At 45.3% G+C, this 27,279-nt stretch overlaps 1 protein-coding gene across 1 annotated transcript in view; it reads left to right on the top strand.

Moving 5' to 3' along the window:
- The window catches only part of kcnn4 (potassium intermediate/small conductance calcium-activated channel, subfamily N, member 4), a gene marked incomplete at both ends in the record, with an annotated part of 117,733 nt that overhangs the window by 24,345 nt on the left and 66,109 nt on the right, over positions 1 to 27,279 (top strand). The window contains one exon of the mRNA XM_080744423.1: positions 12,401 to 12,496. Coding sequence (XP_080600549.1) covers positions 12,401 to 12,496 — 96 coding nt within the window. The remainder of the gene's footprint in view (positions 1 to 12,400; positions 12,497 to 27,279) is intronic.

Consider the following 27,279-nt stretch of genomic DNA (forward strand, 5'->3'; position numbering starts at 1 on the left):
AGTTAAAGTAAAAACCCTAGACTAGAGAAATATAACTAAAGTTTCAAGTTACATAGAAAAAGTAACTTGAGTTTTTTTTTTTCAGCGTTAAATTGGGAATGTACATTTGGTGAACATGAAACAAAATATAATATCCTACAAAAAAAGTCAAATGCCAGCAGAAATATGCCTCTCAACTGAGTTTTATGTTTTATTTAAACATTTTGACATTCTCTTTAGTAAACATCTGTGTTCCTAAAATAAAGTTAAACAAATAAGAAAATTATGATCTGTTGAGGACATTTGATCGTAAAATCATAACTTCGCTTGTAACTTCTTGTAGCTTGTAACTTGAGCCAAAAATGACCCAAAAAGTATCTCAGTTACTTGACGAGTTACAGAAATATGAATGTAACTCAGTTACCAGCAAGTTACAGCAAAATGTAACTTAGTTACGTAACTCAGTTACATGTAACTTAAACTTCCCCAATACTGAGTATAACGGACCTGAGTTGAACTGTCCTTGGTGCGACCTTTTTTAAGCCTACAAGTACACCAAGCCTCTTCACCAAAAATAGCAGATCTACAAGCTCACAACACGCCACAGGGTGACGCGTTGTGAGCTTGTAGATCAGCTATTGTTGGTGAATGCTCCCCCCAGAATAGGGATGCTGGGGTTTAAGTAGTTAAACGCCACGTATACATAGTTATTTTGGTGGACAACAGATATCCTCTCAGGTTTTCCTTGTGACATAAACTGTCTATATCCTGGCCTTTACGCCCGTGGTTCTCTTACAGGTTCACTTCCTGTAAATAACCTTTTTACTTGTTACTGTTATTTGTCATTTAAAGGGGAAGACCACCCATTTTCAATATTGAACTATGTCATTAATATACCTTAGAGGAGTTGTGTGGAAATAAAACAAAAGTTCCCCCTCTTCTGTGTCGCCTAGAACTGGAGGATTGATTTTGGGGTTTGTATTGTGAAGTACAATGTGTGATGTCATCAAGTTGTAATTTGCAATACAAACCCCAAAATCAATCCTCCAGTTCTAGGCAACACAGAAGAGGGGGAACTTTTTTTTAAATTTCCACACATCCTCTAAGGCAGGGGTCGGCAACCCAAAATGTTGAAAGAGCCATATTGGACCAAAGAAACTAAAAACAAATCTGTCTGGAGCCGCAAAAAATTATAAAAGCCTTATATATCGTCGTTGTCGGGTGGAAACCTTGTATGTCCAAAATCTCGTTTTGTATTTATCATTTACAAATGAACTAAACGAGTGAAAACAGCCGATCTACAAGCACACAACGCCTCGCAAGTGTGCTTGTAGATCTGCTGTTTTCACTACTTTTGTGCGTCAGTCTTGTATGATGAAGCAGGGCTTTACTTTGCGAAAAAAAAAAAAACATACAAATTTGAAACTTGGAGATATTTTTCCCTTAATACATTTTTGAAAAAGCTCCAGGGAGCCACTGGGGCGGTGCTAAAGAGCCGCATGCGGCTCTAGAGCCGCGGGTTGCTGACCCCGGCTCTAAGGTATATTAATGACATAGTTCAATATTGAAAATGGGTGGTCTTCCCCTTTAAGAACTTGAACCTCAGCATCAAACTGAAGTGATGTTGACATTTCAAATTATGATCAAAGTATTCTGGAGGCACCCCTGGACCTGCACCATGGCACCATTGTTCACCGAAGTCGAATATCTGCGTTTTTTTTTTTTTTTTTTCTCTCTTTAAAAATATATACAGTTTATAAAGCTTGGCTAGATAGGAAGTCATAAGAATGAGTTGTCAGTGCCCCTGGTGGATGAATTTGTTAATGCTCTATACCAGGGGTTCTCAAACCTTTTTAGACTGTGACCCCAAAAATAAACATATTTGAACTGGGGACCCCCACCCTGACAAGCACTTGGAATTGTAGGTATTACATTTAAAGGACAACTTTAGTATTTTACAACAAGGGATCATATTTTAGATTGTAATTAAAGAATATAAAATCTGTGTGTTAAATTGATTTCATTTACTTCTTTCTATTGTTTTAGAGATTCTTATTTCAGTGGTTAGGGGCATGCGTACAAGTGGCTAAATATGTCCTTTTACACAGAATAAGCCCATTCCCAAGATACAACACAGCCTTTCATGGTTGGATGTGACTTATGGGGGCTAGAAGTGTTACTGTAAATAGCAATAAAGAAACTGCTGGCTTATTGTGTCTAAAAAGACATATTTAGCCACTTGTACACTTGTACACATGCCCCCATGCGTACGCATGCCCCACATTTTAGCACGGTAAACGCGATAAAACAATAGAACGAAGCAAATGAAAACATTTTAACACTCCCTTTTTCTTTTCTCTAATTACAATCTAAAATATGAACCCTTGTTGTAAAAAAACAAAGTTGTCCTTTAATGTGACTCGATTCCGCAGATCAATATTGTGAAAATAGCAGATCTAGATGCTCACAGCGCCTCGCAATGCGAGGCGTTGTGAGCATGTAGATCGGCTATTTTCACAATGTTCGCCTCTTGCTTACTTAATATTTGCCAGTTTGGCCAGTCCTGTCGAATATTCGAGTATTCGAATATTTTGAGGTCGAATAATTAGAATCCTTGAAATCACTATTCGTGAATGCCCTAAGTTAAACACATGGACACAAGATGGTTTGGTTGTCTGAGTGACCTTTGACCTGTAGGCCCCGCTCCATGCCACAACCACCTTCCTGAATAGAAGCAGCTTCACGTGGAGTAAACTTCTCAAACTGGAGGAGAACTTGAACCCAGCTGTACCTGCTCGTGTACAACATGTGTACTGACTACTGATTAGTATGGTTGCCTATTGTATTCGTTCTTAGAATATCTTTGCCCGCAAAGTGAACCTGCTGCCAATTTAGGCATTTAGCAGACACTTTTAATCCAAAGCAACATACAATAAGCAGGTAATACATCACTATAATAAGCAAGATAATATGTCAGTACATCAACAACAATATAATAAATGCATAGGAATACCAATCTAGAAAAACAATAACATAGGTAGACCACGCACCTAATCAGTAAAAAAAACACATTTCTAAAACCTAGAAATGCTATCTAGCTTCATGTGTGGTCGGGTTGTAAGGCTGGATATCTTGGACAATATAATCTAATGTCCAATCAGACAGGACTGGTCATGCTTCACTTGACATCACACTATAATAATACCAGTAAGACTCCCTAAATCAGGAGATAAGGGACCGTCAGGTCACATGTAAATATCGGCCTGATGGTGGCGCTAAATGTGACAGATCCATATATAGGATGCCAGGTCTGTTTATCCTGTATCCTGTGTGAGTTCTCTCTCCTGATTGGTTCACATGTGTATCCTGTGTGAGTTCTCTCTCCTGATTGGATCACATGTGTATCCTGTGTGAGTTCTCTCTCCTGATTGGTTCACATGTGTATCCTGTGTGAGTTCTCTCTCCTGATTGGTTCACATGTGTATCCTGTGTGAGTTCTCTCTCCTGATTGGTTCACATGTGTATCCTGTGTGAGTTCTCTCTCCTGATTGGATCACATGTGTATCCTGTGTGAGTTCTCTCTCCTGATTGGATCACATGTGTATCCTGTGTGAGTTCTCTCTCCTGATTGGTTCACATGTGTATCCTGTGTGAGTTCTCTCTCCTGATTGGATCACATGTGTATCCTGTGTGAGTTCTCTCTCCTGATTGGATCACATGTGTATCCTGTGTGAGTTCTCTCTCCTGATTGGTTCACATGTGTATCCTGTGTGAGTTCTCTCTCCTGATTGGATCACATGTGTATCCCCCTGAAGATGGATTTAGTGTTTAATAAAGAGGTGAGAGATGGGGAGAGCTGAGCTGCCACTGTCTGGACAAACACTCTACAGCAGGGGTCTTCAAAGTGGGTGACGGGGCACCCTGGGGTGACGGGGCACCCTGGGGTGCCGCGCCGGCAGTCCAGGGGTGCCGCGCCGGCAGTCCAGGGGTGCCGCGACGGCAGTCCAGGGGTGCCGCGAGATCATTTGATAATATTTGGAATTTATTTTGGACACTTTAAACTTGAAATACACAGTTATTTTCAGTCAGTTCTAACCAAAATGGCTATCATCCAGGGCCGTTTTTAGCTATAGGCGGTATAGGCGGTCGCCTAGAGCGCCATCCTAGAGGGGGCGCCGAGGGGGCGCCGAAATGGAGGGAGTGGATCCAAACCAGCCCAAAACCGGCCCAAAACCGACTAAATTCACAGCAAAACCCGCAAAAATTGTGCGCGCAAAGCGCGCGTGCGGGAGTGGGGGGCCGCATTCGAGAAAGCTCGCCTAGAGCGCCGATTAGACGCACTACGGCCCTGCTATCATCTCAACGTTTTCCTACGCAACATAGTCACTAAAATATCGTCACTGTCAGGCAGAAACCTCTGTTGCATAAAACTAGTGAAAACAGCCGATCTACAAGCACACAACGCCTCGCGATGCGAGTTTAGTACATTTTGTTGATGATAAATACAAATCGAACGGTTTTGGACATACAAGGTTTCCACCTGACAACGACAATATGCTATAAATATAAGGTGCTGGGAGTGAAAATTATAATGTAGGGGTGCCTCAGATTAAAAAAATATTCATGGGGTGCCCTGAGACAAAAAAAAAAAAAAACGTTTGGGAACCCCTGCTCTATAGCAATGATCACTATCAGTGTGTAACATTATAGTTCTAACATCAACCAGAACCAAACATTCCCTGCTTTGCTTTGAGCAGCACACATGAGTCACATTAGAGAAGAGAACAGAAAGTCACGATGATGATGATAATAAAATGTTTGTTCTGATTAAACACTGGCCTTGACCGTGACATCACGGTGTATCAGAATGATTACACACATGACTGTCAGTCTCTTCATGTACTGATTAAACCCATTTAGGCCTGAACACATTATGACGCAATATTTTATGCTTTAAATATTAAAAAATAGCAGATATACAAGCTCACAGCGCGGCACCGAGTGCCGCGCTGCGAGCTTGTAGATCTGCTATTTTTGAAAAATCGTGAAAATTAGAATTTTGACCCGATTCTATAAGTGTCTTTTGAATCCTTCTAAGGTTTCTATGTCAGCAATCTGGCCAGCCATCGTCAAAGAAAAGGTCCTTTTCACTTAACCGGAGCTCAGTTAGTCTGTTCTTGAGAGTCAGCGGTTCTCAAACCTTTTCATGTGAAGGACCCCCAAACTGATATTTATTTGGCCACGGACCCCCATCTCAAAATATGTAGTTCCAGGGACCACCCAGAAGCAAAATCTTAGTTACAAACGTTCGCTTTGAAAATACATATATTCAAAGATTTGCACACATTTTCACGACTTTTTTTCAAAAATAGCAGATCTACAAGCTCGCAGCGCGGCACTCGGTGCCGCGCTGTGAGCTTGTATATCTGCTATTTTTCACTGGTTAAAGCATTCAATAATCCTAGGCCTGAATGGGTTAATGACTGACAACCCTAAGAAATATCATTTATATCTCCTTGATGTTGAAACCTCTCATCTCCATAGCCATAACATTTTGTGTTTTTCCTTAACCCATTTAGGCCTAGGATTATTGAATGCTTTAACCAGTGAAAAATAGCAGATATACAAGCTCACAGCGCGGCACCGAGTGCCGCGCTGCGAGCTTGTAGATCTGCTATTTTAGAAAAATCGTGAAAAAAAATTGAATTTTGACCCGTCTTTTGAATCCTTCTATGGTTTTTTGAAAAACCTGTGTTTCTATGTCAGCAATCTGGCCAGCCATCGTCAAAGAAAAGGTCCTTTTCACCCCCAAACTGATATTTATTTGGCCACGGACCCATTAACGAATGGGTTAGTTCCAGGGACCACCCAGAAGCTAAATTTTATTTACAAACGTTCACTTTGAAAATACATATATTCAAAGATTTGCACACATTTTCACAACTTTTTCAAAAATAGCAGATCTACAACGAGCTTGTAGATCTGCTATTTTTCACTGGTTAAAGCATTCAATAATTCTAGGCTTAAATGAACGTCCCTACTTGACCATACTACAGCGTCACACAAAAGCATCAAATGATCAGCACATCGACAAGCTCTAAATGCGTTTTGAGCTTTTTGCTGCTTTTGCTGGTTTTGGAATTTGAATAACAGTTTTTAATCACTTCAACGCTGGGTGCTGTGAACCATGTGGCTGCTAAAAGTCATGCCTTTTATTCCCAGATTAAAGAGCTCTATAAAAGTCTCTAAAGGTCTTGGATATATTTAATAAAAAAGCTAAAGGTCAAAGCGTGGATGGAGGGTTTCTTCCACTGGTTGGCAGAAGGCTGTATGTCATCATGGCGCCTCTGGAGCGTCTGTATTGTAGGGGTGGGAGCCATAACTCTATGGGAGGGGGGCAAGCTTCCACCTGCTTCACAGAAATGCGAGTTTGTCAGGCCAAACGTGGTATAGATCAGGGGTTCCCAAACTTTGTTCTCTCAGGGCAGTCCCATGAATATTGTTTTAATCCGAGGCACCCCTACATTATAATTTTCACTCCCAGCACCTTTATATATTTATAGCATATCGTCGTTGTCGGGTGGAAACCTTGTATGTCCAAAACCTTTCGATTTCTATTTAGCAGATCTTTAGCAGATCTACAAGCACACACCGCCTCGCGATTGTTGTGTGCTAGTAGATCGGCTGCTTTCACTAGTTTTGTGCGACGGTCTTGTATGATGAAGCAGGGCTTTGCTTTACCAAAAGACGTACACATTTAAAACTTGGAGATACAAGGTTTCTGCCCGACAGTGACGATATTTTAGTGATTATGTTGCGAGGAAAATGTTGAGATAATAGCCATTTTCAAGTGTCAAAATAAATTCTGTATTATTATCAAATTATCTCGCGGCACCCCTGGACTGCCGTCGCGGCACCCCAGGGTGCCCCGTCACCCACCCCCGTCACCCACTACCGTGCTCATACCGACAGGTTCTAGCACGGTAGAGTGTTCCATTTTCAGGAACACTGCACTGCGATTGGTTGAAATAAGGCAACTTCCGGGGATGTTCATTCACGCGGCAGAAGTCCCACCTTCCTAGGTACTTTCTGCCTTATGTGGTCGTGACCAGAACATTCTCTTCGCTAGATGAGCAAGGCTGGGAACGAGGTTATGTAACACCTGACATAACGAGGACACTTTTTGGGGGGCACGGTGGCGTAGTCGGTAGTGCTGTCGCCTCACAGCTAGAAGGTCCTGGGTTCGATTCCCGCTGGGCGACGCTGTGGGCACTGGGGGGCGTGTTCTCTCCTCCGCCTCATCAGTGCCCACACCCTAGGTGGGGTTGGCAAAGGGGCCTTTCTGTGTGGAGTTTGCATGTTCTCCCCGTGTCTCCTAGGGTAGGTACCCTCACAAAAAAACATGCAGTAATCCTGGACTCTATACTGCCTCCCCCTGGCCAGCCGGGGCGCCTGATGGAGGGGAAAAGAACTGGTTGGAATAACGTGATCCTTCCACACGTTACGTCCAGCCGGGGAATCTCCCCCCTCTCGGGTGAAAAGAAGTGGTTTGGACTCCTCATGCATAGAAGGAAGCATGAGGTCGGTCCGTTGTCTCCCCAGGTTGGCAGAGGGAGAGCAGAGCCCAGGATTACATAAGACAATTCACCCTTTGTCAAGTCCCACCCGTTGTCCTGCCCCTCTCCACACCCATTGGTTGCTGTGTCTTGGAGGGACATTCAGTGGGACATTCCATCCACTGCCATGTTAATTCAGTTGCTTCGTATTGTTATTCTGTGTGCTCAATTCTAATTTCAAACTTGGTTTCAGTCAAATGGAGCTGCTCAGTGGCAGCATAGTGAATCAGCATGTTTTTATATGTTTTTATTTCTCCATAAATTATGTTTTAGCAAATTCAACATAAAAAAGGCGGAACCAGGGCGGGACAAGGCAGATAGAGCCTGCTGGTTGGTCAGTCAGGGACCAACCAGAAGGCTAACAAAGGGTGAATTAACACCGGGTGAAAAAAATGGGTTACAAAATCGTGGGATAAAAACCTTTTCCAATATCAATGTGGGAGTCTTTGGCCTTGACATGGAAACGGCTTTGTTCCATTTCCATGGACTCTGTTGGGGTTTTTGTTTTATCATCAGGGTCTTGGGTGGGCGCTGTGGGTGGGCCCAATGGGTGGGCCTTATGCAGGGACGTGCTGGCCATTGGGAAAAGCGGGATAACTCCCGAACGGCCGGTTCATTCCCGGCCGGTCCAGGCCGGCCATTAGGAAAAAAAATAAAATAAAATGTCTGCCTTCGTTCCATTTTGGGGGCTGGGCGGCCAACAAAGTCAATCGTCACTGTCGGGCAGAAGTCGGGCAAGTTTCAAATTTGTAGATTTTTTTCGCAAAGCAAAGCCCTGCTTCATCATACAAGGTCATCACACAAAAGTAGTGAAAACAGCTGATCTACAAGCACACAACGCCTCGCGGTGCGAGGCGTTGTGTGCTTGTAGATCGGCTGTTTTCACTAGTTTAAATCATTTTTAAAATGATAAATACAAAACAAACGGTTTTGGACATACAAGGTTACCATCAGACAACATGTAATTGGCCCACTGGCTTGTCACTTGTCATGATCTGAAATGGCAAATCTTTGAGTAGCAGCAGCGCTATAGAAAGAGATCTCTCTCTATAGCGCTGCAATGAGGGCCTCTCCAACTTTTTTTTCCCGGGCTGAATCAGGGGACCAGCACGTCCCTGGCCTTATGGGTGGGCCTGCTTTGATCCGCAGGTCCAAATCCGGCAGGAACAAAAAGTGTGGAGCTTGAACCCACCGAGGTGGTGCTTTGTACGGGCCACCTGGCCTGGAGAGGATATGTTGTGGTGTGTTGTGTTGTGGTGTGTTGTGTTGTGGTGTGTTGTGAGTCTGCTCCATGGAATGCAGTGAAATGTTAAATGTTAGAAGTTAAAGTTCTTTGGACAGAACAGAAATGATGCTCACGCAACGCAACGCCGCAAATTATGGAAAACAGAGAGCCCTGCCAAACCCAGCTACGTCACACGCACGCACGCACGCACGCACGCACGCACGCACGCACGCACGCACGCACGCACACACACACACACACACACACACACACACACACACACACACACACACACACACACACACACACACACACACACACACACACACACACACACACACACACACACACACACACACACACACACACACACACACACACACACACTATCTCTCTCCCACCCTCTCTGCCTCTCTCTCTCCCCCTTTCCATCCATCTCTCTCTCTCTCTCTCTCTTCCTCTCGCAATGCGTTAAACTTTCCTCTCAGGTCTGTGTGTGTGTGTGTGTGTGTGTGTGTGTGTGTGTGTGTGTGTGTGTGCGTGTGCGTGTGCGTGTGTGTGTGTGTGTGTGTGTGTGTGTGTGTGTGTGTGTGTGTGTGTGTGTGTGTGTGTGTGTGCGTGTGTAGGTGTACAGTAATTATCTGTTTAACTGTAAGAAGCCATCAGTGTAACAATAAGCTCCCCTTGTTAAACTGCCTCTCGTCAGACATCTCAACATGCCTGTTGAGTGAATGACATCAGTGTTGTTTTTGACAACACATTTTGATTTAGTTTTAGTCATAGTTTTTTTAATAAAATGTTCATTTAGTTTTAGTCATAATTTAGTCACCTGAAATGTTTTAGTTTTAGTCTAATGTTAGTCAACTGAATATCATAAGGTTTTAGGCGACTAAATCTACAGTTGATTTAGTCAACTGAAATGTATTTTGGCAGGCCTTGATGGCATCGTAATGACTGATTTTACTCTTGGTTGTGTGCTGAAAATAGCAGATCTACAAGCTCACAACGCGTCACAGCGCAACGTGTTGTGAGCTTGTAGATCGGCTATTTTCAGCATGCAACACTGGAGAGCAACCAAACATAAAATGAATCTCTTCTCCACTAGTCCCTCCCTAACGTTTTAGTCTAGTTTTAATTTTTTTGACGAAATTGACAATATATTTAGTCTTAGTTTTAGTCATCACAGCTTAGTTTTTATTTAGTTTTTATTTGGTTTTCGTCACGCAGTCGACAAACATTTTTCGTCATAGTTTTAGTCACTGAATGACATCATTTAGAACAACCTCTCTAAAGGATGAGTGAATGACATCATCATTTAGAACAACCTCTCTAAGGACGAGTGAATGACATCATCATTTAGAACAACCTCTCTAAAGGATGAGTGAATGACATAATCATTTAGAACAACCTCTCTAAGGATGAGTGAATGACATCATCATTTAGAACAACCTCTCTAAAGGATGAGTGAATGACATAATCATTTAGAACAACCTCTCTAAGGATGAGTGAATGACATCATCATTTAGAACAACCTCTCTAAGGATGAGTGAATGACATCATCATTTAGAACAACCTCTCTAAGGATGAGTGAATAACATCATCATTTAGAACAACCTATGTGTCACGTACTGGTGTAGTGTAGTGAGGACCCAACAGCAGGACAGCCAGGCCGCTAGTGATCAAAACCCCATGGTTGGGTGTTTTAATAAACAGCAGGTGAACTGAACAGAAATACAAACTAACCAACGCTGTAGCGCTTTTATCCAAGGCGCTTTACATAGATTGTGCATTACATTCACCCATTCATGCACACATTCATACACCGGTGGCAGAGGAAACCACGCAAGGCACCAACCTGCTCACCGGGAGCAATTAGGGGTTCAGAGTCTTGCTCAAGGACTCTTCCACATTAACTCAGGGGGAGGCCGGATTCGAACTGGGAACCCTTCTGGAACCCTTCGTGCTCTGATAACTCTATCTCTGAGCTATGCTGCCCCTGCCGCAGTGACACCAAACGATGAGTCGACAAAGACAGACACAAGACTGATGGACTGATGACACATGAGGACTGGTGACACATGAGGACTGGTGATGAGGACTGGTGACACATGAGGACTGATGACACATGAGGACTGATGACACATGAGATACAGCTGGGTGGACAACATGGAACATAGACAACTAGACCAGAGAACATACAGACAGAGAAATACAAGACCTAGACAAGCAATGACACAGGTCTGTGACAGTAGTCATGTTTCCATAAACATATTCGAATTAGGGAAGCGAATTATCAGAAATGCGCATTAATTAAGACAAAGCAAATTTAGCCTGTTTCCATTAAACTGATGAAATGCGATTCTTGGGAGATCCTGCCTGGGTCCGTCTGACCGACCTGCTGTAAATAGACCTACTTCCCGTGGGCTTGCACACAGTGCACAGAGCTGGGATGGGGCTGATTTCTTTTCAGACCGAATCCAAGACGTGAGCACTGCTGTGACCGTCTCGCTGTACACTCATCCTGCAGCGTCGCCGATTAGAGCTGCTGTGAGCTTGTAGTCGATTGGCCACTTTTGGCACGCAACACGGTGTGATGACGAAGGGTTAGCCAGGATTTACTTGGATGATGTGACGGACGAGGCTTGCACACAACAGAGCCGTAAAATAAACATCCAATGCAAGGTACAGTAGGCTAGTAGGGAACACAGCGCTAACAAGTTGGTAGCTCCCTTCAGCCAAATCAATATCATGCAAGTTCAATGCATTTTCATTCAAAACTTATTCACTTCGTGTTTCCATTTACTAATGCGCATTTAGTTTATTCGATAAAGCCTCAAAATCCACCTCCTCCAAGCGGATAAAAGTTTTTGCGGATAATGAAAGTCTATTCGAATTTTGAAGTGTTTCCATAAAAAGATTGATTCGCAAAACCCTTAATGCGCATTAAGAGGCTTTATGGAAATGCAACTAGTGACACTAAGGTTGAATGAGTGGAATCATCATATTTAAAACAACCTCTTACTCCATTTGACTGGAACAATCTGTTACCAGGGGTCATCAGTATGCCCATAAATGGACGGATCTGTTACCAGGGGTCATCAATATGCCCATACATGGACAGATCTGTTACCAGGGGTCATCAGGCCTTCATCATCAACTGTCATAATAATGTAATACTCTAGTTATTGCTACCGTCAGGTCGCAAGTCACTATGAAAACCTCCACCGACTGTCCCTCCGTCAGTCAGTCCCTCCGTCTGTCCGTCACGTCACGTCACGTGACGTCACATCACACTTTTGGCCCTACTCTTATCTCCCACCACCGTTGCCCCTATTCATGCCAAACTTTGCACACACACACTCCTTGGCTGGCAAACCACAACCTCCGCCCCTGATTTCTCACATGGCCCTCTTCTAGCGCCACCATGAGGTTGATTTTTGCAGACACCATTAATGTGTATACATGCGTCCTGACGGACGCCGATTAGGGACTCTTACTGGTATCTAATGTAATGAATGATCTCTCCTGCAGGGCTCGGTCTGGGCCTTCATCATAATGTAATGAATGATCTCTCCTGCAGGGCTCGGTGTGGGCCTTCATCATCAACTGTTCCATCAGTCTGTCCACTCTGTGCCTCCTCCTCCTCATCCTGGCCTTCCACTACAAGGACGTACAGGTGAGACACGCACGCATGCACGCACGCACGCACGCACGCACGCACGCACGCACGCACGCACGCGCGCGCACGCACGCACGCACGCAATTAGAGCTCAGTCCTGTGTGTGATATAATTAGAGCTCAGTCCTGTGTGTGATATAATTAGAGCTCAGTCCTGTGTGTGCAGAACAGAGATAACACAGATGAACATCTATGGTTGAACTCACAACCCTACTTAGACCACAACCATAACAACAGAAAACGACAAAGTCAGGGGCACGGTGCGCAGTCAGTCGCTAGCGCTGTCGCCTCGCAGCTAGGAAGTCCTGTGTTCGATTCCCGCCGGGGGGACGCTGTGGGCGTCATCAGTGCCCACACCCTAGGTGGGGTTGGCAAGAGGGCCATTCTGTGTGGAGTTTGCATGTTCTCCGCATGTCCCCTGTACCTCACAAAAACATGCAGTAATCCTGGTCTCTATACTGCCTCCCCCTGGCCAGTTGGAATAACGTGTTCCTTCCACGCGCTACGTCCAACCGGGGAATCTCTCCCCTGTCAGATGAAAAGAAGCAGCTTGGACTCCTCGTGCATACAAGGAAGCGTGAGGTCAGTCCGTTGCTCTCAACAGGTTGGCAAAGGGATTGTAGAGGATTACATCAGACAATTGACACTGGGTGAAAAAACGAGGTACAAAAAAAAAGAAACAGCAAAGTGCTTTTACGTTGTCATGTTATATTCTGCCATCGTGAAATCAGCCATCGAGTGTGTGTGTGTGTGTGTGTGTGTGTGTGTGTGTGTGTGTGTGTGTGTGTGTGTGTGTGTGTGTGTGTGCCTGCCTCAGCCTGCCTGATGTGTGCGAACTTCGTTTGAATCGTTTCAAGTGCTGAGCGGATTGGATATTCGTTAGACCCACCCCCACCCCCCGCACTCATTGGAGCAGTCCACTCTGAGAGTGGGCGGGGTCTATGTTCTGGAACCAGGCTACGGTCGAATGGTTTTCTTAGATTGCCTACTATTTCTTCCCATTTGATTGTATTGATGTTGATGTGTTGATGTGTTGATGCATTACCTTGCTTATTGTAAATCGCTCTGGATCCTCTTGAACCCCATTGCCCCCGCCGGCGGGGGCAAAAGGTGTTGACCTCTGAACAGCTGTCAATAAATGTCAATAAATCAATAGAGACCAAATAAAAGTACAATTTCATTGTTGATTATTGTTACAGTGGTCCTACAGTATAGTAATCAGCTGCCATTGTACTTTTCATCCATACATTACTCATATTACAGTATTATTACTACTTATTGTTACTCGTTTTTATCATCTTTCACCCTATACTTTAACATTACTAATATTACAGCACTACTCTCACTAAAACATCTGTAGAGTTTACATAGTTTGGAATATATTCATACAATTTTGCCTATCAATTGATGACACCTTGGTGAACAATTTCTCTATTCAATATTTATGTTTTCAATGAGGTCTTGAGGCTCATTCACTATTCAGAAGGCAAATTTTCCATAGGCGGAGGTCTTTTTCAATCCTCTTTTCCTAGCTAAATAATCACAGCAGGACAATTTGGTAAGAGAAATGTGATGTTTTACACTGCATTTGTGAATTATCAGGGGTTAGCTGACATTTGGTGGGACAAGATTAGCCACAATCATTGTAGTTTTGTGTCCACAACTGTTCCAATTTGGGCATACATTTTAGGCGGATTTTTCCCCTGGACCCCCCTGGGGCTTAAGAGGTTAAGAGCGTCTGCTAAATGCTTAAAGCTATACTATGTAACTTTTTTAATAAAACAAATCTTAAAATTGTCCTAATTATTAAATCGCTAAAGTTTTAGAACACCCACTCTGTTCATTTCAGCTCCCAAAGCCTTTTCTTTATATGTGTTCTACTGAGCCCTGGTGGACGTGACCGGGGCTGTTTTTCCCGGCAAAATTACTTCATATGCATCATTCTGTACACGTGTCTCCCTACCGGCCAATCAAAGCCCAGATCATACACTGCCGAGCTCTTCAGGAAGTACACTGCAGTGTTTACACTGGGCTAGGAGTTTAGCATGTAGCTCCCCAACCGAGGCTCGTAGAGGGACACGAAAGACCTCTATGGATAGGTCTCGGCGAGGCGAGGCGGACGTGGTGGTCTGAAGGCCCGAAAATGGCCGAAAAAAGCAGACGCGACCGCGGTTTGCTATAACGCTACTGACCACTAGTTGAGCAACTTACACAGTATAGCTTTAAATTGTAAATTGAATCACATTGTTTTATAGAACCTTACAATTATATCATATTAAGCTATATGTAAATGTGTACAATCTTTCCCTCTAAGATACAGCATATACTGTAAGTCACGTGGAAAACTTGAGAGAAAAATCCTTTGAAAATAGCAACAAGCTCACAGTTTACAGTTTAGGCATTTAGCAGACGCTTTTAATCCAAAGCGACTTACAATAAGCAGGTAAAGCATCACAATAATTCGTTCCATTTTGGGGGGTGGGCGGCCAACAAAGTAAATCGTCACTGTCAGGCAGAAACCTCGTATCTCCAAGTTTCAAATGTGTACATTTTTTCGCAAAGCAAAGCCCTGCTTCATCATACAAGGCCGTCTCACAAAAGTAGTGAAAACAGCAGATCTACAAGCACACAACGAGGCGTTGTGTGCTTGTAGATCGGCTGTTTTCACTAGTTTAAATCATTTTTAAAATGATAAATACAAAACAAACGGTTTTGGACGTACAAGGTTTCCACCCGACAACGACGAAATATAAGTCATGTACAGCAATTGGCCCACTGGCTTGTCACTTGTCATGATCTGAAATGGCAAATCTTTGAGTAGCAGCAGCGCTATAGAGAGAGATCTCTCTCTATAGCGCTGCAATGAGGAACTCTCCAACTCTTTTTCCCGGGCTGAATCAGGGGCCCAGCACGCCCCTGGTGTAGAGTTGTGTAGTGTCACATTGTGTAGAGTTGTGTAGAGTTGTGTTGATTGACAGACAGGGTCCATTAGGCAGGCTGACAGGCTGAATGCATCGTGACCTTTCAGTGAAGGAGGAAGTCAAGCCATGCAGAGGCAGATGGACAGATAACTGACACTTCAGAAGAGAGAGAGAGAGAGAGAGGGGCACTGGTCAAAAAACAGTTCCGTCAAATACTTGTCTTGGGTGCACGGCCCAGGGAGCGAATGAACTTTTAGAAAGGAGATGTCTCCTAGGGTAGATACCCTCACAAAAACATGCAGTAATCCTGGTCTCAATAATGCCTTCCCCTGGCCAGCCGGGGCGCTTGATGGGGGGAAGGAACTGGTTGGAATAACGTGTTCCTTCCACGCGCTACGTCCATCCCGGGGAAATCCCCCCTGTCAGGTGAAAAGAAACAACTTGGACTACTCATGCATTGAAGGAAGCATGAGGTCAGTCCGTTGTCTCCCCAGGCGTGGCAGAGGGAGAGCAGAGCCCAGGATTACATAGGCAATTGGCACTGGGTGAAAAATGGGTTGCAAAATTGCGGGATAAAAATTATAAAAAATAAAAAAATAAAGGAGATGCCAGCACTCACTTTAGAATGAAATCTTTGACTCTATATTTCATGATGTCCCAGCAGTACAGCAGCAAACACCGGACGTTTCGACCTGTGTGGGTCTTCCTCAGCGTGTAATACATCAGATAACCAACACACACACACTGCACAGCACAGAGCTTCTTACTTCAGTGTTTCTCAACCTTTTTTCTGCATGGGCACACTTTTCATGTCCCAAGAATCCATGGGCACACCAACATAATAAGGGGGTGTAAATATCGTCACTGTCGGGAAGAGAAACCTTGTATCTCCAAGTTTCAAATGTTTATGTTTCTTCGCAAAGTAAAGCCCTGCTTCACCATACAAGGCTGTCGCACAACAGTAGTGAAAACAGCAGATCTACAGCAGATCTACACCAGATCTACAGGTGTTGTGTGCTTGTAGATTGGCTGTTGTCACTAGTTTAAATCATTTTTAAAATGATAGCTACAATACTGGCTTTCAAGCAGTTTCAAGGGGCACACCTACTTCTTATAACTTCTCACAACAGAAACACTGTAGAGCAGTGGTTCTCAAACCTTTCAGCTCGAGACCCAAAAGTTAAATTAGACGTTTGCCCGGGAGGCAAACTAGTGAAAACAGCAGATCTACAAGCTCACAACGTATCGCTTCGCGCCGTGTTGTGAGCTTGTAGATCGTCATTTTCACTACTTCTTAGAATTTGGTTTTGTAATTATGGAATTTCTTTTATTTTTCTTTAACTCTGACAGGTGTACAAGTGGAACCTTAATGGTCCATTTAATGGTGGTAAATTAATATCTTCTTTTTATCCAAGGCGTCTTACATAGATTGTGCATTACATTCACCCATTCACGCACACATTCATACACCGATGGCGGAGGAAACCATGCAAGGCACCAACCTGCTCACCGGGAGCAGTGTGGGGTTCAGAGTCTTGATCAAGGACCCTTCCACACTAACTCTGGGGGAGCCCGGGATCGAGGGGTCCCTGAACAAGACACTTTTAACCCCTAACTCAGGGGTTTTCAAAGTGGGTGACGGAGCACCCTGCGGTGCCGTGACGGCAGTCCAGTGGTGCCGCGAGATAATGCGATAATATTGAAATTTATTTGGATATTTTAAAATATATTTAGTGTCATTTTAAACTTGAAGTAAAGTTATTTTCAGTCAGTTCTAACCAAAATGGCTGTTATCTCGCTTTCCTCGAAACATAATCGCTAAAATATGCTATAAATATAAGGTGCTGGGAGTGAAAATTTGGAATATAATAATGTAGGGTGCCTCGGATGATTTTTTTTTTTTTATAGGGGTGCCCCGAGCCACCCCTGCCCTAACTGACCAGCGGAGAAGCTCGCAGCTGAGGTGAATCTGAAAAGTGAAACAGGTGTAACTATTGTTACAACCCTCTCTCAGGTCATTTGACTGAGTACAGTAGATTAGAAGTTTGTGTTGCTTAAAGCAGGGGTTCCCAAACTTTTTATATCAATATATTTTTTAATCCGAGGCAACCCTACATTATAATTTTCACTCCCAGCACCTTATATTTATAGCATATCGTCGTTGTCGGGTGGAAACCTTGTGTCCAAAACCATTCATTTTGTATTTATCATCTATAAAATGTACTAAACTAGTGAAAACAGCAGATCTACAAGCACACAACGCTTCGCGATGTGCTTGTAGATCGGTACAAGGTTACAATACAAGGTACGATACGAGGTTTCTGCCCGACAGTAACGATATTTTAGCAATTATGTTGCAAGGAAAACGTTGAGATAACAGCCATTTTGGTTAGAACTGACTGAAAATAACTTTGTACTTCAAGTTTAAAATGATACTAAATATTTTTTCAAGTGTCCAAATGTATTATCAAATGATCTCGTGGCACCCCTGGACTGCCCTCACCTCAGGGCACCTCAGGGTGCCCTGGCACCCACTTTGAAAACCCCTGGCTTAAAGCAGCGACAGAGGAAATGAGTGTTAGCGTAACGACAGCCTGGTGTGGAGAGGGGAGAACAGGAGGTTTGTGAGGAAACGATAATATTTAATACGGTTCACAGGCCTTCCTGTGGTTCCTTATCTACAGTATGAGAGCTAAAAGGAGCATTAAGAAACCTTCTCTCCTCATGTCAGCAGTAACGCTGTTGATGCCATGGTTCACCTGACTTTTACTTGCAACAGAGTGTTTCTGCAGCAGGGGTTCCCAAACCTTTTTGTCTCAGGGCCCCCCATGAATTTCGTTTTTTAATCCGAGGCTCCCCAACATTATAATTTTCACTCCCAGCACCTTATATTTATAGCATATCGTCGTTGTCGGGTGGAAACCTTGTATGTCCAAAACCGTTCGTTTTGTATTTATCATCTATAAAATGTACTATGCGAGGCGTTGTGTGCTTGCAGATCGGCTGTTTTCACTAGTTTTGTGCGACAGTCTTGTATGATGAAGCAGGGCTTTGCTTTACCAAAAGACGTACACATTTGAAACTTGGAGATACAAGGTTTCTGCCCGACAGTGACGATATTTTAGTGATTATGTTGTGAGGAAAACGTTGAGATGATAACCATTTTGGTTAGAACTGACTGAAAATAACTTAGTACTTTAAAGTGTCCAAATAAATTCCAAATAGTATCAAATGATCTCGCGGCACCCCTGGACTGCCGTCACGGCACCCCAGGGTGCCCCGTCACCCACTTTGAAAACCCCTGTTCTAGAGGGCAGGATTTGATACTTATAGGTTAAATATAACATGTAGTGCTTCCTACTAGGCCTGTCACAATTATTACATAATCGTCTATAATCGCAATTATTTCACATAATACAGTTATTTTGTCATAATCGGTTCCATGTTGAAAATGTTAAAAAAATACAAGCTACAAGCTTGTAGCTTGTGTGGCGGAGAGAGTCGCAGCCCCAGCCTGAAGCCTCAAAAGTCTAGTATCTGCTCTCGTTTCATAGGGATATCCCTTTGGAGTGATGGTTAAGATATTGGACTTTCATGCGGGAGACCCGGGTTCGAAACCGGGTGGGGAGGTTCGGATCACCTCCGTTACACTCGTATATTTATGTCTTCGTATATTTAGGTTATGTGTCATATCGGCCATGTGCAACTTCAAAGCCTATAAAACGGAAATGTAATTGTCAACACAATTAAATCGTTAATCGCAATTATTTGAGTGACAATTAATGGTCATGTCAAATGTCATAAAGGTGACTACTTCCCACCACTGAATATGAATAGTGATTTTTAGTATTCTAATTATTCGACCTCAAAGTATTTGAATAGTCGAATGTTCGTCAGGACTTGACTGGCCAAACTGTCAAATATTAAGTAAACAAGAGGCGAACATTGTGAAAATAGCCGATCTACATGCTCACAACGCCTCGCAACTATTTTCACAATATTTATCTGTGGAACCGAGTCACATTAAATGTAATACCTGCAATTCCAAGTGATTGTCAGGGTGGGGGTCCCCAGTTCAAATATGTTTATTTTGGGGGTCAAGGCCTAAAAAGGTTTGAGAAGCCCTGGTATAGAGCATTAACAAATTCATCCACCAGGGGCATTGACAACTCATTCTTATGACTTCCTATCTAGCCAAGCTTTATAAACCATGAAGAAATATATATATATATATATATATATATATATATATATATATATATATATAGAGAGAGAGAGAGAGATATAGATATAGATATAGATATAGATATAGATATATATAGATATAGATATAGATATAGGCCTATATAGATAAAACAATAAAATAATTAAAATAAGCGAATATTCGACTTTGGTGAACAATGTCGAATAGTGACTTTGATAATCGAATATTCTAATATTTGGTGAATGCCCTACCACTGAACACAACACCAGTCCTAGTGGTGACACATGCTTGATGCCAACCATTCTCTCGAGACAGAGTCTGACGAAGAGGGACAAACCGGGTGGGCTTTCCTTTTCTTTGACTATGGCTTGCCAGATTGGATGCTAACTAACTAACTCAGTGTTTCTCAACCACTGTGACTGGAGACCTTTGGTGTGCCCCTGAGAAGGGTCAAGTGTGCCCCTTGAAACTGCTTGAAAGCCAGTATCGTATTTATCATTTTAAAAAATGATTTAAACTTGTGAAAAAAGTTTTCACTACTGTTGTGCGACAGCCTTGTATGATGAAGCAGGGCTTTACTTTGTGAAGAAACGTACACATTTGAAACTTGGAGATACAAGGTTTCTTCCCGACAGTGACGATATTTACACCCCCGTATTATGTCGGTGTTCCCATGGATTCTTGGGACCTGAAAAGTGTGCCCATGCAGAAAAAAGGTTGAGAAACACTGAACTAACTGATTGAGTCAACATCATCATCATCATCATCAGGACTTGTCACCGTCAGCCCACGGTTCGGTTCGTATCTCGGTTTTTGGCTCACGGTTTCGGTACGGTTTCGGTACAGTAAAAGTTTTGGAATGGAAAAATAAAGAATCCAAAATGTTGCGTTAATTTTAAAGATGGGGTGCAATCATTTGTTTTCCCTCCTAAAACATGATAATCAGTTATTATGATTATACTAGGAGGAAGATTTTCTCCAAAAAAGTGTACAGAAACAGTTAAAATTATGTTCTTATGTGGCCACACCCAAAAAAAATAAAGAAATTGGGTTCATTCGGTATGGGCTGTTTGGTTCGCTACAGGGCCATTCGGTTCGGTATACCGGTTCGGTCCAGTATTGTGACACCCCTAGTTGAGACACATCATGAGATGAGATGAGGAGGAATGCAAAGCAGCAGAGAGCGGAGCGGGGCTGTTATCTCTGTCCTCACAGCGCTGGGTCTTATCTGTGCTGCTAACCTGACACGCGTCCGTCCACACATCTGCTGATTTGCATCCATGCACTGCACTGAGGGCCTCTTTGTTTGGCTGCTGACAGAAACACAGACAAAATGAATACAAAATAAACAAATTCACCTCCACGCATTTCCAGTAGCGTGCATGCATGCGTTAGGCTATTCAATATTTCTTTACATTTCTTGAATGAATAGTTATTTAATTTGCAATAATTCAACTGTATGGCATGCTAGTGTTTTGATACATATTGTCTTTTATCAATACACAATAGTAAATACATAATTCTACAATACTATGTTCCCCATATGGAACCATTATAGTGATTATATGTTGAATATACCCTTTTAAAGTATATATATATATATATATATAAACTTTATTTATAGGATTATTCAAGTATAAAGACATACAACCCCACATATGCCCCACCCACCCAGGTTCCCTCACAAACAACAATAAAACAAATAAAAAATTAATTAAAAAATCACACCCGTGTGAACTGAGCGGTGGTTTACCCCCCCCCCCCCCCCCCCCCCTGTGTGTGTGTGTGTGTGTGTGTGTGCCTGGCCTGGCCTGGCCTGAAAACAGCGCCCCTCCCTTAACATGTGTGGTCATAAAAGGTACTACACCACAGGCTTGAGGCTACATACAGACAGACCCACCCACCCACAAACAAACATACACACACGGCCACGCTATGGAGACGGTGTGACCGCCGCTCAAAAAGGGAAAAAGAAAAAGGAAAGGACAAAATTAAGTGTATTTTTAAAGCATTTTTTAACTCAAATCTGCTTCTGGGGGGTCCCTGGAACAAAAATATCAAAGCTTTATAAACAGTAGTAGTTTGAAATCATTTCTTTGACAGACAGCGTAAGTCAGAGGGCCAGAGCCAGACAGAGACCAGAATACCACAGATCAGGTTTAGTGTTTGTATTTGTCCCAGTTCAGTGTTCAGTGTTTGTATTGGTCCCAGTCACACATCCCTTTTCAATCACAGCGTGTGAGTCACTGTAAACACAAGGCACTTCCTTCCTTCCAGAAACTATGTCAATACCGCTTAGACAAACCTGTGGTTTCTTAGAATGAAGGAGAGGATGACTGTGAAGCTACCCACTAGAGCGGCGTTTCTCAACCACTGTGCCTGGGGACCTTTGGTGTGCCCCTGAGAAGGGTCAAGTGTGCCCCTTGAAACTGGTATTGCCAGTATTGTATTTATCATTTTAAAAATGATTTAAACTAGTGAAAACAGACGATCTACAAGCACACAACGCCGTCCCTACAACGCCAGAGGCTAGTTTTCCACGTAGCGTCTACGACGCTTGCTGCGTGGTCGCATCGCCATGGGAACCAATATAGTTTTGGGACCCCGTCGCGGAAGGCTGTCGCTTAATGATTTTGACCGCTACGGCGATTACGTCATAGCAGCCGTAGTCCCGCCTCACATCGCGATTGTAGAAATGGTCTGCTTAAAGTGATAGTTCACCTATTTTTGACATAAAGCTGTGTGAAATACTTGCCATTAAAACAGTGGTTAAAAATGTATTAATTGATTACCAGAGTCCCGTGGTCAGAGTTTTGGTCAGTTTTAGATGAATATTAAGTAGTTCCAATGGGGTGGGGGCCATTTGGCGTGGCCCAATCATTGAAAATAGTTTAATCCACAAAACTAGCGTCATTTGTATTGTTGGCCTATTTCTACCATATAGAGCGAGGTTTCGTTCTGATCAGCTGACTGCAAAGCACCTTGTTTTGGGGAAATACGTTGCAGCGGCGTAGTGATACTGGACACACAAAATATTACCATGTGACAGAGGGGTCAAAGTTGAACGAAAGTTGGTCTATTTGGTAGAAATAGGTCAACAATACAAATGACGCTAGTTTTGTGGATTCATCCATTTTTAATGATTGGGCCATGAGCCCCTGCCAAATCACCGGAACTACTTTATATTCATCTAAAACTGACCAGAACTCTGACCACGGGACTCTGGTAATGGATTAATACATTTGTAACCACTATTTTAATGGCAAGTATTTCACACAGCTTCATGTCAAAAATAGGTGAACTATCACTTTAAACTGGCTACTGTCCTCTCCCCTCTGCCAGAGCCAACAGGAGGCTCTCTCTCTCTGCCCAGTGTGTTCTACTGTCCTCTCCCCTCTGCCAGAGCCAACAGGAGGCTCTCTCTCTCTGCCCAGTGTGTTCTACTGTCCTCTCCCCTCTGCCAGAGCCAACAGGAGGCTCTCTCTCTCTGCCCAGTGTGTTCTACTGTCCTCTCCCCTCTGCCAGAGCCAACAGGAGGCTCTCTCTCTCTGCCCAGTGTGTTCTACTGTCCTCTCCCCTCGGCCAGAGCCAACAGGAGGCTCTCTCTCTCTGCCCAGTGTGTTCTACTGTCCTCTCCCCTCTGCCAGAGCCAACAGGAGGCTCTCTCTCTCTGCCCAGTGTGTTCTACTGTCCTCTCCCCTCGGCCAGAGCCAACAGGAGGCTCTCTCTCTCTGCCCAGTGTGTTCTACTGTCCTCTCCCCTCTGCCAGAGCCAACAGGAGGCTCTCTCTCTCTGCCCAGTGTGTTCTACTGTCCTCTCCCCTCGGCCAGAGCCAACAGGAGGCTCTCTCTCTCTGCCCAGTGTGTTCTACTGTCCTCTCCCCTCTGCCAGAGCCAACAGGAGGCTCTCTCTCTCTGCCCAGTGTGTTCTACTGTCCTCTCCCCTCTGCCAGAGCCAACAGGAGGCTCTCTCTCTCTGCCCAGTGTGTTCTACTGTCCTCTCCCCTCTGCCAGAGCCAACAGGAGGCTCTCTCTCTCTGCCCAGTGTGTTCTACTGTCCTCTCCCCTCTGCCAGAGCCAACAGGAGGCTCTCTCTCTCTGCCCAGTGTGTTCTACTGTCCTCTCCCCTCTGCCAGAGCCAACAGGAGGCTCTCTCTCTCTCTGCCCAGTGTGTTCTACTGTCCTCTCCCCTCGGCCAGAGCCAACAGGAGGCTCTCTCTCTCTGCCCAGTGTGTTCTACTGTCCTCTCCCCTCTGCCAGAGCCAACAGGAGGCTCTCTCTCTCTGCCCAGTGTGTTCTACTGTCCTCTCCCCTCGGCCAGAGCCAACAGGAGGCTCTCTCTCTCTGCCCAGTGTGTTCTACTGTCCTCTCCCCTCTGCCAGAGCCAACAGGAGGCTCTCTCTCTCTGCCCAGTGTGTTCTACTGTCCTCTCCCCTCTGCCAGAGCCAACAGGAGGCTCTCTCTCTCTGCCCAGTGTGTTCTACTGTCCTCTCCCCTCTGCCAGAGCCAACAGGAGGCTCTCTCTCTCTGCCCAGTGTGTTCTACTGTCCTCTCCCCTCTGCCAGAGCCAACAGGAGGCTCTCTCTCTCTGCCCAGTGTGTTCTACTGTCCTCTCCCCTCTGCCAGAGCCAACAGGAGGCTCTCTCTCTCTGCCCAGTGTGTTCTACTGTCCTCTCCCCTCTGCCAGAGCCAACAGGAGGCTCTCTCTCTCTGCCCAGTGTGTTCTACTGTCCTCTCCCCTCGGCCAGAGCCAACAGGAGGCTCTCTCTCTCTGCCCAGTGTGTTCTACTGTCCTCTCCCCTCTGCCAGAGCCAACAGGAGGTTCTCTCTCTCTGCCCAGTGTGTTCTACTGTCCTCTCCCCTCTGCCAGAGCCAACAGGAGGCTCTCTCTCTCTGCCCAGTGTGTTCTACTGTCCTCTCCCCTCTGCCAGAGCCAACAGGAGGCTCTCTCTCTCTGCCCAGTGTGTTCTACTGTCCTCTCCCCTCGGCCAGAGCCAACAGGAGGCTCTCTCTCTCTGCCCAGTGTGTTCTACTGTCCTCTCCCCTCTGCCAGAGCCAACAGGAGGCTCTCTCTCTCTGCCCAGTGTGTTCTACTGTCCTCTCCCCTCGGCCAGAGCCAACAGGAGGCTCTCTCTCTCTGCCCAGTGTGTTCTACTGTCCTCTCCCCTCGGCCAGAGCCAACAGGAGGCTCTCTCTCTCTGCCCAGTGTGTTCTACTGTCCTCTACCCTCTGCCAGAGCCAACAGGAGGCTCTCTCTCTCTGCCCAGTGTGTTCTACTGTCCTCTCCCCTCTGCCAGAGCCAACAGGAGGTTCTCTCTCTCTGCCCAGTGTGTTCTACTGTCCTCTCCCCTCTGCCAGAGCCAACAGGAGGCTCTCTCTCTCTGCCCAGTGTGTTCTACTGTCCTCTCCCCTCGGCCAGAGCCAACAGGAGGCTCTCTCTCTCTGCCCAGTGTGTTCTACTGTCCTCTCCCCTCTGCCAGAGCCAACAGGAGGCTCTCTCTCTCTGCCCAGTGTGTTCTACTGTCCTCTCCCCTCTGCCAGAGCCAACAGGAGGCTCTCTCTCTCTGCCCAGTGTGTTCTACTGTCCTCTCCCCTCTGCCAGAGCCAACAGGAGGCTCTCTCTCTCTGCCCAGTGTGTTCTACTGTCCTCTCCCCTCTGCCAGAGCCAACAGGAGGCTCTCTCTCTCTGCCCAGTGTGTTCTACTGTCCTCTCCCCTCTGCCAGAGCCAACAGGAGGTTCTCTCTCTCTGCCCAGTGTGTTCTACTGTCCTCTCCCCTCTGCCAGAGCCAACAGGAGGCTCTCTCTCTCTGCCCAGTGTGTTCTACTGTCCTCTCCCCTCGGCCAGAGCCAACAGGAGGCTCTCTCTCTCTGCCCAGTGTGTTCTACTGTCCTCTCCCCTCTGCCAGAGCCAACAGGAGGCTCTCTCTCTCTGCCCAGTGTGTTCTACTGTCCTCTCCCCTCTGCCAGAGCCAACAGGAGGCTCTCTCTCTCTGCCCAGTGTGTTCTACTGTCCTCTCCCCTCTGCCAGAGCCAACAGGAGGCTCTCTCTCTCTGCCCAGTGTGTTCTACTGTCCTCTCCCCTCTGCCAGAGCCAACAGGAGGCTCTCTCTCTCTGCCCAGTGTGTTCTACTGTCCTCTCCCCTCTGCCAGAGCCAACAGGAGGCTCTCTCTCTCTGCCCAGTGTGTTCTACTGTCCTCTCCCCTCTGCCAGAGCCAACAGGAGGCTCTCTCTCTCTGCCCAGTGTGTTCTACTGTCCTCTCCCCTCTGCCAGAGCCAACAGGAGGTTCTCTCTCTCTGCCCAGTGTGTTCTACTGTCCTCTCCCCTCTGCCAGAGCCAACAGGAGGCTCTCTCTCTCTGCCCAGTGTGTTCTACTGTCCTCTCCCCTCTGCCAGAGCCAACAGGAGGCTCTCTCTCTCTGCCCAGTGTGTTCTACTGTCCTCTCCCCTCGGCCAGAGCCAACAGGAGGCTCTCTCTCTCTGCCCAGTGTGTTCTACTGTCCTCTCCCCTCTGCCAGAGCCAACAGGAGGCTCTCTCTCTCTGCCCAGTGTGTTCTACTGTCCTCTCCCCTCGGCCAGAGCCAACAGGAGGCTCTCTCTCTCTGCCCAGTGTGTTCTACTGTCCTCTCCCCTCTGCCAGAGCCAACAGGAGGCTCTCTCTCTCTGCCCAGTGTGTTCTACTGTCCTCTCCCCTCTGCCAGAGCCAACAGGAGGCTCTCTCTCTCTCTGCCCAGTGTGTTCTACTGTCCTCTCCCCTCTGCCAGAGCCAACAGGAGGCTCTCTCTCTCTGCCCAGTGTGTTCTACTGTCCTCTCCCCTCTGCCAGAGCCAACAGGAGGCTCTCTCTCTCTCTGCCCAGTGTGTTCTACTGTCCTCTCCCCTCTGCCAGAGCCAACAGGAGGCTCTCTCTCTCTGCCCAGTGTGTTCTTGGGGGGTTGCAGGCACTGAGAGGTCTCTATGATGATGATGAGGATGATACTGCCTCCTGCCTAGAGTTCACCAGGCTGTTGGCCTGAATGCCAGAAAAGTCGACCTCTTTCAAAGTCGACCCCAAACCCGTTTCCCAACGGGTCTGAGGCCTTAGCTAGATGCAGAATAGACAAAAATCAAATATTTGCTTCTGGGGGTCCCTGGAACAAAATATTTTGTGATGGGGGTCCGTAGCCAAATACATATCATTCTGGGGGTCCTTCACATGACAAAGTTTGAGAAACACTGATGGCCACATAAGTTTTTTTCAGAAAATTGTTATGATTTAGAAGACTTTTGTAGAATGTGCCTATCAGTGGTTAAGGACCCCCAAAATGTATTTTTGGCCGTGGACCCCCATCTCAAAATAGTTTGTTCCACGGATGGACCCCTATTGCAACATTTTTTGTTCCAGGGACCCCCAGAAGCACAGATTTGATTTTAGTCTAATCTGCATCTAGTTTAAGGCCTCAGACCCGTTGGGAAACGAGTCTGGGTCGACTTTGAAAGAGGGCGACTTATCTGGCTACCGTTGGCCTGTGTGGTCCTTGTCCGCACTTGGCTTTACTCTGGTGTATTTTGAGACCCAGACCGACACCATGCAGTGGCGTCAGTTCAGACAATGCTAAGGTATGGCAACATGACTGGTGTCTTGCACGCGCGCCTTCGCGCACGTGCAAGACACCAGTC

This window comes from Nannobrachium achirus (assembly GCF_963921795.1).
Source record: "Nannobrachium achirus genome assembly, chromosome: 2".
NCBI classification, from domain to species: domain Eukaryota; kingdom Metazoa; phylum Chordata; class Actinopteri; order Myctophiformes; family Myctophidae; genus Nannobrachium; species Nannobrachium achirus.